The 13,459-nt window shown below is 32.1% G+C and overlaps 2 protein-coding genes across 2 annotated transcripts; both read right to left on the bottom strand.

The window, feature by feature from the left end:
• Positions 1–408: 408 nt before the first annotated feature.
• On the bottom strand, positions 409–1,621 carry LOC133697323 (G-type lectin S-receptor-like serine/threonine-protein kinase SD1-1). Its single transcript, XM_062119797.1, has 4 exons — positions 1,540–1,621; positions 1,093–1,303; positions 604–841; positions 409–526 (listed from the first exon to the last, which is right to left on the bottom strand). The coding sequence occupies exons 1-4, from the start codon at positions 1,618–1,620 to the stop codon at positions 409–411; spliced, it is 648 nt and encodes a 215-aa protein (XP_061975781.1). The 5' UTR covers position 1,621.
• Positions 1,622–5,420: 3,799 nt separating this feature from the next.
• Positions 5,421–9,070, bottom strand: LOC133697322 (G-type lectin S-receptor-like serine/threonine-protein kinase At4g27290). The gene is made up of 7 exons (XM_062119796.1): positions 7,804–9,070; positions 7,468–7,612; positions 7,076–7,253; positions 6,627–6,837; positions 6,112–6,346; positions 5,881–6,031; positions 5,421–5,726 (listed from the first exon to the last, which is right to left on the bottom strand). Exons 1-7 carry the CDS (start codon positions 9,068–9,070, stop codon positions 5,421–5,423), a joined length of 2,493 nt encoding a protein of 830 aa, XP_061975780.1.
• Between the last annotated feature and the right edge of the window lie 4,389 nt (positions 9,071–13,459).

The following is a 13,459-nucleotide window of genomic DNA, read 5'->3' as shown; positions in this document are numbered from 1 at the left end:
CATTTCGTTGGTTTTTGCTGATTTTCTGGTAGTGAAGGACGACAAAAGAAATCGTTATATGCAGGATATATTCCCTTTAATCATTAATGGCATGCTGTGAACATTCAACCGCAATACTATGAACACATTAGAAGGACAAATGGTATTGCAGAGTGTCATGCTAGTTACCCATCCAAATCTGAACAAAGAAATGATAAAGGAAACCTACAAGTAGGTCAAAAAATCTAAAGAAAGTTAATGTGATTGTGTGAAAAGGGTTGAGAAAGAGTTGATAAATAAGAGAAAATAAGGCTTCAGTGATTGAAACGGGCATTATTATATACTAATATAAATCATATTATATGAAAAGAAAGGGTGCAGTGTCCGGATCAGAGCTAAGAAAGAATATTGAGAAACGCAATTTATTAGCTATACAAAATGAAAACGACAGAAATTTTTTATCTCTAGCACCAATACTCCAAAGCTGAAGACGTCTGATTTTAGCGAGTAGAGTCCATAATTTGCGTACTCTGGAGATATGTAACCACTGCATGTATTCATAGAATTTTAAGTTCCATTTGCAGACTACGAAGATAAAATGCGTATGATGGAGATGACACTTACTACGTTCCAGCCACTTTATTAGTATTGGCTTCAGTTTCATTTTCTCCAAAACTTCTAGCCAGGCCAAAGTCTGAGATTTTTGGATTCATTTCGTAATCCAACAAAATATTGCTGGTTTTCAGATCTCTGTGGATTATTCTTAGTCTCGAATCTTGGTGAAGATAAAGGAGTCCTCGAGCAATCCCGTTGATGATGTTGTAGCGTTTAGGCCAATCTAGTAGCAAGCTATGTGTCTCATCTGCCCAAGTCAATCCATTATGGCTCTTATCAGTTGGTAAGTGATAAGTGACTATCAATGAGTTTTTGTGTTACAATTACAAACACATACATGACAGAATTTGTGAGAATGAAATTGGGGAAAACTACTCTTCTCCTACAAAGCCACTTTATGGAAGCTCAATAGATGGTAGAACAATTGATAGAAGTTTCATAGTGCTAAATTTGAAAAATTGGAGTAACTTTTTGAAAAAGGTTATGTGAGATTCATACCAAAAATATAGAAGTCCAAGCTTTTGTTAGGCAAGAACTTGTAGACCAGCATCGTTTCATCACTTTGAATACAGCATCCAAGAAGCCTCACTAGATTCCGGTGCTGAAGTTTCACAATATGTTGGACTTCATTTTTGAACTCCTCAAGTCCTTGTCTTGAATTCTTAGAGAGCCTCTTGACAGCTATTTCTTGTCCATCTGTTAATGTTCCCTGCAAATAATGACTCAGCTTCATAAGAAAATCCCACGTTGTCTTCTGGAAGTTGAGAATTTCATGCAGCATGTACTTCTCCAGGAAATCTTTCGAATCAGCCATCCTTTTATGCTAGAAAAAGGCCGGTTCTGTCGTGGTATAATTTCAATCCCACAGAACTCCACTGGTGCCTGGAGTACGCACCATGAAAATTCAGAAGCCATATTGCATGACTGTTTATGGATAATTATTACCTTATAAACAGGTCCGAAACCCCCTTCTCCTAGTTTATTGGAATCGGAAAAGTTATTTGTTGCAGAAGCCAACTCATCCATGTTCAAGTTTTATCAAAAAAAGAAAGACAAAGGATCTCTATTTGCTGCTAAACTCAAGATTTTTATAGCATCAAACAAAACTGGGCTTTGAACAACTTACACTGGTATTACCTTTTCGCCTTGAAATAATAAACTTAGCTGAACATTATCAATAAGAGAAACATAGATAAACAAGATAAGAATATAATTATATAAGTATAGTAAAGGAAATGAAAAGCATAAACAAGAGATTAAGAAAAATATAACATGGAATAAAACTTGAACATTACAAAATACAAAGAAAGAGAGCAAGAGCAAGATCTTGATCTGAAAAATCAAGATGCCTAAATGCATGGCAAATGCCTCCTTTAATAGGTCAAAATTCAAAACTATTGATTTGATGACTAATTGTTGAGTGGGTGGCCACCTCTTGACTTGGTAACAACCCTTATCTTTTTATCTACAGAAAACGTCATTACTAACATCAGAATTTGAATAGATAGTCCCCATGAAAGTTATAGAAAATTATCTTAGCTTTCTAACAAAACAAGAATAAGGTCATTTGGACTTCTAGAACTCGAGATATGGGCTAAACAATGAACAGTGTCTGGGCTGTAAGGCAGATTCTGACTTCTCTGATTTTGCTATAATTTGAACTTGAAAATGGTCCTTTTGAATTTGGACTCTTCATGAAAGTTTTAGGCGTATGTCTTAGCTTTCTATCCATATAAACCAGATCTAAATCCAAGTTCTACAGCTCCAATAATTAAATGGTGTTCCAATTTGAGTTCAACCAGCATCTCTTTTTTAAGCTTCGCCTTCTCTTTGTCTTTTCAATTTCAGTAGTTAAATTCATCAATCAATCCTTTGATTTATGTGATAGGCTGCATTTAAAATGAACATTTACCATAAATTAAAGGTATCTTATATTATAAGACTTGTTATTATAAAACATGCTCTAGTTAAGGAATTATTGATACTTCAAGTGCAAAATGATGATAACAAACCTTGATAAAAATGCACTTTTAAGTACTAATCAATATGGTCGCAATATATTGAGCACGTGACATCTGAGCGGTTCACACAATGTTCACAGTCTGGTGCTGACATCCAGAACAACAAATTCATGGTTTGGTGACAACGCATACCGGCGGCTCCGTTCCGTTTGCTGCACATGCGAAATGGATGGTAAAATTAATTTAAATAAAATATATCATTAATTAATTTGTTGTTACTTAATTAATTATTTTTCTTACAGGTTTTGTCTCTTAGACGTGAGCCAAGCACAATGGAGTTGTTTATAGAGATGCACATGCAAAATGAAGACCGCCAAAAAAGGATGCAATAGTTTGTTGATAACCGCGCTCAACACTTTGTGGTCTGTTCATTCAACCATTTTTTTTTATAAGTTATTATTTTTCTTAAATTGAATATGATGATTTCTTTTTTCATTTTCAGGAGACCTATAATAGCCGGTTGAGGGAGAGATATGGAGACGATCCTTCGACCCATCCAGATTTGTGGATGGAGGTAGGATCGTCCGGTGGACCCGATAAAAATCAGGTGTATGGGCTCTCCAATACTACAACTGAGAACTTGCGGACGATGGCCTGTAATGTTTCAACCGTTGGGAGCTCCCAATCAGTATCGAGCACCTAGTCTGAGGAGTTCATGGCCTTGAAACAACAATACGCTCAACTCTTGGCGGATTATCAACACCTCCACCAAATGATCATGGACATTAGATCAAAGATGGGAAATGATACATGTACGCCTCCTTCTTGGCCGTTTCGTCTCGGGAACGACCAGACTCCACCACCACCTCCTCCTCCTCCCGCTCTGCCATTGTTCTAGTTTAATTTTTTTTTGGAAACACATTAAATTTGTTATGAATATTTGGATGAATATTATTTAACTTTATTTCTATATTTTTGATGTTTAATACAATTTTATTTGTATAATTGGTTTTTTTACTATTAATTTATATTATTTATTCAAAAAAAATTAATTTTTTTTTAAAAAACATCACAGACGGATTTCTCAATGGACTGTTTCCGTCAGTATTTTATAAAGAGTTGAAAAATAGTTACTGGAAATGCCACAATCACCGACGTCTTCGCAGACGAACAAATTCTGTTGGTATTTATACCGAGAGTTGATAAATATTTACTGCAAATGCCATAATCACCGATGTCTTCACAGACAAATTCATTTCGTTAGTATTTACTTCATATGTCATTATCACCGACAAAATATTTCTAGCGGGATTTTTTTGATGTGAATTTTCCATCTGTAAAACTATCGGTGAAATTTTTTTTCCGACAGTCTTAGTGATGAAATGGGAAATTACCGACGAAAGACATGCCGACGGAGACTTTCCATTGGCGATTCAGTCGGTAAAAAATTTACCGATGAAGTCTGAATCTTATACCGACGGATTCGATTCATCGGTAAAACTGTGAAATCTTGTATGTTAGATGTACTTATAAACATGGTCCAATAGACACAAATGAATTATACTCAATGTCTTTCTACAAGGAATGAAACTAAGCTCTAGATTAAGAGGAAAGCAAAAGGGAATAAAGCTTAACAAACCAAAAGATTTAAGATGAGAAAATATATGAAGAAGAATTTCAAATTTTGCAGAAAAATCTATCCAAATAGTGCAGAAAAACCAACCTAAAAACACTCTTCTTTAATCATTTTTATATTTAATTTTAGAAACCAAAAGCTAATAGAATTCTCTCATTATTAGCTTTGATAACTCTCCATAAAATTTGAATTAAACCTAAATATTTATAGCTTTAAATTAGATGTCTTTTGAGCTCAAAAAAATGTTCAAATCTACAAAAATCCTTCTATAAGAAAACTAATCAGCTTTACCATTCATGGATTGGACTAGTAATTCTTGAAGGAACAGACCCAAACTCAAATCTAAGTTGGGATAAAATAATGTTTTGGAGCGTAAAAAGTCATTTTACAATAAATCCAAGTTCAGACCTTAGTCAAGCCGAGCCGAAAGTCTATTTTGCTTAAATACCTCCTCTCTAAAAGCTTGAGAGATATCTGAATCAAATTTTAACTTTTCAACTTTTTATTATATAAATATCAAAAAAGTTTTATTTATTTATTACGTAGAATAAAAGTATTTTTAGAGTTTTTTTTGTTTTACCAAAATATAATAATTACATGTATTATTTGAGATCAATTTTTTATTTATAATTTATTTAAATTAAGTTAATGTTTTATTTATTTTTTTTTAAAAAGCAAGGAGTAAAAGAGGGAGGAGGAGGAGGAGGAGGAGGAAAAACAAAAGAAGCTAAGTTAGAGTCCTCCATTTACATAGAAAAAAAGAAAACATCGGAGGTAGAATTGTCTAGAAGATAAAGCTTCTTGCTGTGCCATCCATTTCATTGGCTAGTGAGAGTAAGCTCTACACAGTAGAGGATTTTTGGTCAGTCGGTTAGCATCAAAGTCAACAGTCGTGAAAATAATTATAAGAAAGTTAAAATATTTGAGTAAAATCATGTATTGTATAATGAAACTAAATATAATTGTTGAGGAAAATTAATTGAAAAAAGCTAAACTTCTTGTTATATATTCTGAAAAACTACGAATAAGACAAACATTTTGTATTTTCCCTTTCAGTAATTGAATTGCCAATAATCTCACTAATCTGTAAACAAAAGGATGAATGATTTCCAAGAAATTAACCTTGCCATGGAAAACATAAGCAGAGTTTTTATGAGCACACGATCACAAACATCAAGGCGACACAAAACAAGCACACTAGTTTTCATAAAAATAAAAATACAAGTAATCTATCTTGCCTCGAACACTGAAACTGAGCATACGTTCGCCGAAGGTGGTTTGCTCTCGCTCGATGAATAGCTTGCTTCAACAAGATCCCTTTCAGTGAAGAATCCTGGTTGTTTAGGCTGAGGCAATTCATCTTCATTACCCAACATCAAAACCACATATGACATGTTTGGTCTATCTTCTGGATTTTCTTGGACACACAACAGCCCCACGTGAATTGAACGTAGCACTTCAGACAAATAGGGTGTTTCAACTTTTGATCCCGCAGCCAGTTCCAGAGGCCTGCCTTGTTTGAACAGTATCCAAGCCTGATAAACAAAACCATGCTGTCAATAAATTAACACATTGAGGATTTAGAGTGTTCAGGTCTCATTAAACATGTGCAGGCATCTGGTTTCTGAAAAAAGTACTCAAGAATTTATTGAAATTAAAGATAATAAGTAACATAGCTTTGACTCCTACATGCCCAATAAGGTTGAGGTGGTGATCTGGATGACGAAATCCTCTGTTCCTATAGCCACCCACTATCTCTAGCACCAATACTCCAAAGCTGAAGACGTCTGATTTTAGCGAGTACAGCCCATAATTTGCGTACTCTGGAGATATGTAACCACTGCATGTATTCATAGAATTTTAAGTTCCATTTGCGGACTATGAAGATAAAATGCGTATGATGGAGATGAAGACACTCACTACGTTCCAGCCACTTTATTAGTATTGGCTTCAGTTTCATTTTCTCCAAAACTTCTAGCCAGGCCAAAGTCTGAGATTTTTGGATTCATTTCGTAATCCAACAAAATATTGCTGGTTTTCAGATCTCTGTGGATTATTCTTAGTCTCGAATCTTGGTGAAGATAAAGGAGTCCTCGAGCAATGCCGTTGATGATGTTGTAGCGCTTAGGCCAATCTAGTAGCAAGCTTCGAGTTTCTTCTGCCCAAGTCAATCCATTACATCTCTTATCAGATTCATAAATGGAGATGATAAGTTACGATCAATGAATTTTGAGTTACAATTACACATGCATATATGGCAGAATTTGTCAGCATGAAAGTGGAGAACTCTTCCCCTACAAAGCCACCTTCCCAGGGGCTTTGAACGGTGCTCAATAGATGGCTAAACAATTGATGTCAAATCCATTTTGGAAGCTCAATATTGCTAAATTTGAAAAATTGGAATAGCTTTTTGAAAAGTTTTGTGAGATTCATACCAAAAATATAGAAGTCCAAGCTTTTGTTAGGCAAAAGCTCGTAGACCAACATATTTTCATCTCTTTCAATGCAGCATCCAAGAAGCCTCACTAGATTCCGGTGCTGAAGTTTCACGATATGTTTGACTTCATTTTTGAACTCATCAAGTCCTTGTCTTGAATTCTTAGAGAGCCTCTTGACAGCTATTTCTCGTCCATCTGTTAATGTTCCCTGTAAATAATTACTCAGCATCATAAGCAAATCATACATTGTCTGCTGAATTCTTGGAGAATTTCATGCAGCTTGTATCTGTTCAGGAATTCATTCCAATCAGTCATCCTTTTATGCTAAAAAAAGATTGGTTCTGTAGTGGAACAATTTCAATACCACAGAACTCCATTGGTTCCTGGAGTTTCTGCCATGAAAAGTCAGAAGCTATATTGCACGGCTGTTTATAGATAATTATTACCTTATAAACAGGTCCGAAACCCCCTTGTCCTAGTTTATTGGATACAGAAAAGTTATTTGTTGCAGAAGCCAACTCATCCATGTTAAAGAAGGGTAATTCTAGTTCTTCCTTCAAGTCCTTGTTATTTGATCTTCTTTGCAAACTACCTGTCATTTTTCCTGTCAGCATAACTGTTATGCTTGTTGAAAAAATAGAAAGAAAGACAAAGGATCTCTATTTGCTGCAAAACTCAAGATTTTTATAGCATCAAACAAAACTGGGCTTTGAACAACTTACAGTCATTATATTACTGAAAATCAAATTTAATTTTTTTATTTATAAAAACTAATCTTGATATCTGATAATCCAGGACTGGTGCGATAGGAATACTTAGATTTTGATGGTGTGAATACGTACTGTTTTTCTGCTGCTTCTTTTTCCAAACATACAAGACCAAGCTTAGGCCAATGAACAGGATCCCAGTGGACAACACAGAGCTTACTATGATCCTTTTGTTCACTTTGGATTTGGTATTAACCTTTGCAGAGTCACTGTTATCTATAACATGGTACAGAAAAACTGGTGTTAAAAAGAGGAAATGCCAAATGCCTTCTCTAATCTGAGGATAAATACATGATCTGGAAAGTTTTCATGGTACAGAATCTAGTTTTCTATCTGAATATATTTCGAATTTTAATAATATTAAAAAGAAAAAAAATGACTTCTCTAATCTGAGAATAAATACATACCTAGTTCTGATGCAGCCATCCGTATAAAAATGTCTTGCTCAATTTGAGTGAAAGTTCTCATATCAATCAAATCATTGAACCAAAGCAAGCAACCACTTCCTCCATTCCTGATGTCCAAGTTTCCATACGCAGTACAGCTACAGTTCTTCAAGCATGTGTTCTTGCACTCCTCCAGGTTCATACTCCTGTTGAACCATGATTTTCTTGTCTCCGGCATCTTCAAACCTCTGAGCTTCCGAAACCCATCTCTGGAACAATTTAGTGCAGTCTTTCTAACGCAACCACTTGACCAATCTGTCTTCTTCCAGTCTTTTGGAACTTTTGGTACAAATCCATTCAAGCAATCGCAAACTGGAGAGTGGTCAATGCTACAGATACCATTTGCGCCACAGAGGTTATAACGCTCACAATTATCTGTATTTGCTGTCGAGTAAAGAAACCAGCTTTGGGTTTGCTCCATCCACAGAAGGAGCAGGAAATCACAACTCTGACTTAAGACGACTCTCCAACGCGTTGAGTTATTAACAAGATTTTCTCTGTAAAATATCTCCTTATCATTAAAAACAAATTCAAATGTGTATACTGGATTTGGTTTTAACCGAGGCAAGCCACTGAACCCCAGACCATTCCATGGCCCAGCTCGATACTTCACCTTTGAATCTTCCAACGCTGCATACTCCGGATATCCATCAGGAATAAGGGCGCCTCTAACATTACCACTGGAAGGATCATCTTGTGACTTCCATGATGTCAAGTGCCAGTCCATGCCAGTTATTATATTCCGTCCTACCTTCATGCCCGGTAATAGTGTGTTAGATGGATAATCAAAACTTTGCCACAAGGAATTTTCCATGTTATTATCACCCTCCTCTTTCACAACAAGGTTTCCTGAATCCAAAAGCTGTGCAACTGGATTCCTAGCAGGTGTTGATGTGTTGGAAGACCAAACGATGCTTCCACTACGATTGAGAAGGACAAGAAGTCCTTGGTTGGTAAGCCTTACAACTCCTGACGAATCGTTAAGTGGAGTTTCTCTGTTGGCAACCCAAACTGCTGTCTGGACAGATATTTTGCCATACCATATCCCCAAGTATCGGTTTCTGGATTTCTCGGGGGTGAAAAATCCTAATTCATAGGTCCCACCAGCTGAAACTATAGTGTCTCCATCTCTAATGAACTGAGCTGTGTTTATGGTGTCAGTAGGTGTGGCTGTTCTTACAATCAGAAATGAAATGAAGCAGAAAACAAGCATGGGGATGCAATCCATTGCTGCTCTAACTTTGTTATATTACAAAATGGCTGGCTTTGCTAGATGTGAAAATATTCGTCTCAAGGAATTGCCTATTTTACATCACAATTAGTCCACAGAGAACGAAAGAGTCTGGAAATTATTGCTCTGAAGTGACCCTTGTGTTCCAAAAATGGTTGACACTACTTTAAGACTTAAAACATCAAGCTTAAGGAATCATTTACTTTGAAAATGGAGGCTAGTGGACTCTGAATTACGACCCTATAAGCTTAAGATCTCTTCTCCATTGCTTGAGTTCGTCGGAATACCAATCTTCTGGTACAGAGAACACCTACCCAATCTTGGAACACCTGATGAATCGTTAAGTGGAGTTTCGCTGTTGGCAACCCAATAGGGAGAGAAGAAGAAAAAGACAAATGAAATTAAAGATTTGATATTTTAATTGAGCCTTTATAGTCCCTCAAAAATAAATTTTTGACGGGACATAAAAATATAATACAAACTTGGATATTAAAAATAAATTGTAAAATTATAATTAAATTTTTTAACAATACTTATACTGATTTTTTTTTAATTTTTTATCAATATATTATCATCTCACATCAAACCTATTATCCAAGGAATTGTTTCTAGATATCATGTGTTGAATAATTCAAAAATCAATTTAAATCAGTTTTATAATCAATTCAAACATGATTATTAGAACCAAATTATGATCAATATAAATACAACTTAGATATTCTATAAACATATTTTATTTTGAAAACATTATCAATAAATAGTCAATAAAATTATAACTATATCAAATTGCATATATCACATGTAAATATTATATCATTTCAATTTTTTTAAAAAATATTTTTTAAACACAAAAATATATAAGATTTAAAAAAAATACTAGGTATTATAGATGCTGGTTTAGAATTCAATACATGTAGGAGTTTGTTTCAATATTTTTTTTAAATTTGATTTTTTTTATCTTAAATTAAAAAAATTTAATATTTTTGAATTATTTTAAAATCTTAATATTGAATTTTAAAAATAAAAAATATTTTTTAAATTATTTTAAAAAAATACTATTACACTTCCATGGACTTTTAAAAGTTAAAGTTGGGCTACTTGTCACTGAATTGAAAGAAGCATCAGTGTCACTGTTGTGGGCTATTGGCTTTTGGTATTGTCATGTCAAAAACTAGTTACTTTCTGGCAGCAGAAAATAGGTCCTCTGTAAGATTCCTAGTTTTCCTTCGACAAAACTAACCACTGACATAGATCCAATGGTCTGTGCTTGGAGTTGCTTCGTGTGGCCATCAATTTTGCCTGAACGGTAACTTGAAAGGATAAATTGGGCGGTTAGCATCAAATAAATGGTGAAATGACATATAAATAAGAAATTTCAGGAATACTGTAATATCTGATTTTACTTAGATTTTATTTATTTTTAAGTTTTTAAAGTAATTTTACATGTTAAGCATGTATTAACTTATAAATTTATAAATTTTTATGAGTTAACTCGTGAATTTAATAACTTTATTTGAAACTCTTCAAGAGATTTAGTCCATCAATTATTCTAACTGTATTACTTAACCTGTCCATAATGTAATTGTTTTTCAAAGTATTATTGCATTTTCTATCTATCCAACTTATATATATATATATATATATAGTGAAATCACAACATAAAAATATTATTTTTGTTCATAATAATAAAATCATAATAATAAATATTTTATCAGTGTTTAACAATTTAATTAAAATTATCTTCTTTAAAACTCCATTGTCTTATTAATTTGCTCTATTTTCTTTGCCATGATTTTTAATAGAAGTCAGTGAGAATGAAAATAAAGGATCTTTTTTTAAAAAATAAAATTAACCCATTTAAAATAAGCAGAGCAAATGGATCCCTCCAATCTAAACCTCATTCATATATTAACAAATCTCTTGATTGTTTTAGCAAAAACATATTTTTTAATGGCAAGTAATGTTTTTTAAAAAAATCTGTCATGATATTGAAAACAAACCAAAACAAAAATATTAAAACAAAATCTAAGTATTCTTATGTGATTGAAAAAATAAACATGATAAAATAATGTCAAAAATATATTAAAAATATAAAAAACAAATATAAAGTGAATATCTATAAACTTATTATTTTATCTTAGATGCATAATAATTGAAAAACAAATTGCTAACATCATCTTAAGAACCTAAAAAGTTATTAGAGAACCATGAAAAAATTAAACACTAAATTCAATATTAAGTCAAGTGTTTTTTTAGAGCATTTTAATCTAAATCTAATAAAAAAAATTAATACAAAATAATCAAGCTCAAACACCTAATCTCATAGAAAAATGATTAGAAGTGAGTGGGCTTTTGAGACTAGGTCCACAAACATGTTCTTCTATTTGGTTTTTTTAAAAAAAACATGCCATCCACTCCTATTGAAAAAAAATAACACTATAAAATCAAGGTTGAGTTTTGTTTACTGTAAAATCCACTTTAGAAGTTTTTTCACCTAAAACCATCTAAATCATAAATTAATATTATATAATTATTGTTTCAATTCATGTATAAATATTTAAAAAAATTACAATGAGCTTCTTGTATTTTGATTTTTTTTATTTTTATTATTGAGAAATTAAACTTTATATTTTTTTATTAACACAAAAATCTTTTTCAAAAAATAAACAAATTTATCCTCATATATAATATAACAAATACACAAACAACATATTATTTTTAATCTCTTTTTACTTCTTAATTTTTTCCCTTCTCTCAATTCTTTTTTGTCTCTCGTCATCTCTTCCTTGTTTCAATAAAAAAGACAATAGATTTGTTGTGTTTGGAATCGGGAAAATAAGGCTGATTTCAGGGATATTTCTGGGATCGTCTTCGGGTTGTTGGCTGGATGGAAACACGTGATGATTAAGGGTTTGAATGAGCATATTAGACTTGATTAGGTATGATGGTAAGAAGAAGAAGAAGAAGAAGAAGAAGAAGAAGACATGGTATGTTATGTAGCGTGCTTGAATTTTGAAAAAGAGAGCTAGGAGAAGTTCTTATGACTGATGATGAACTTGAATACCATAGCAATTCAAAACTAACATGCCGTCTGAAGTCATTATGATAATTTTTGGTGAAAAACCATGTCTAGAGGAAATTCTGGGTTTTTGTGTCTTGCTAGATAAAATACTATGTCAGTGGTATCCTGAAACAATTTTCAATATGTTTAGAGACATATACTATTTAAATTAAGAAAAACACATATAAACTCTAGATTAAAAAAAAGTTCATAAAAGACATATTGTACGAATTAAATAACAAATATGAACAAGTTAATTACATTTAATTGATCAACGATGGAGATACGGATACAATTATTTTTTAGAAAAAGAAGATAATGATTGAGAACATTTTAGATTTCATAAGTATAAATTATTGATTTAAATAAAAGAATTTTGTTATTAATTTGAAATGCAAACCTTCAATTAAGACTTATTTTATTTATTTTCAAACATGAATTTATTTTCATCTACTTCATTGTGGTTTATTTTATGTGGTGCATAATTTATATATTATTCAATTTTTCACTTTCAAAATTTATAGGACACATTTTTTGTTTCATATTAATTAAATATAGTGGCTCTGCTAAAAATTAGTGTATTAATGGTAGTTAATTTCGATAATTAATTTTACAATGTACATGTGTGTATAAATTATCCCTTAATTTGTAACAAAGTAATTAGTATTTGTATTGTAGAAACCTAATAAAAATGAACAATCATATTTCAAAAGCATATTATTTTCTTATTATCGAGACTTAAACATCCATTACCACGAATTGTAAAATAATTATAAAATTAATGTGCCTTATATTCTTCAAGTAGTTTCCTAGTTGCTAAAATACTCTTTAAGTTAATATATATAACAGCAGAATGACACTCTTTAACAACGTTCCAAAAATGATAATTGTTCCACAATTCATGATAATTTTAGAAATTACATAAATTAATAAAAGTTTTCAAAATATTATATTAAATTACGTGCTATAATATATTTTTAACATGATTTAAATCAAATAACATATAAATCCTTAATTAAAAAAAATTATGAACTTAAAATTTGATGTTTTATTAATAAAATAGATCGAGAATTATATCCACCAATAAAAAAAAAATAATTAGTTAATGTTAACTAAATACTAAGTCATAAAGCTGAGAAACATATGCAGAGTAAGGATTTCATATTAATATGGAGTCCATACCGCACATGAAAACTATATTGTTGCCCATTAAATATTCTTGCAAGACTAGAAAATTTTTAAAACCAGTTGTCACATCCTTGTAGGAAAAGAATCCTAGCCAAATAGGAAGTACACAAGTCAAAAGAAAATAAATAACAAAATTC

The sequence above is a fragment of the Populus nigra genome, chromosome 6 (assembly GCF_951802175.1).
Source record: "Populus nigra chromosome 6, ddPopNigr1.1, whole genome shotgun sequence".
NCBI lineage: Eukaryota > Viridiplantae > Streptophyta > Magnoliopsida > Malpighiales > Salicaceae > Populus > Populus nigra.
This window is presented reverse-complemented; position numbering and strand designations above follow the sequence as displayed.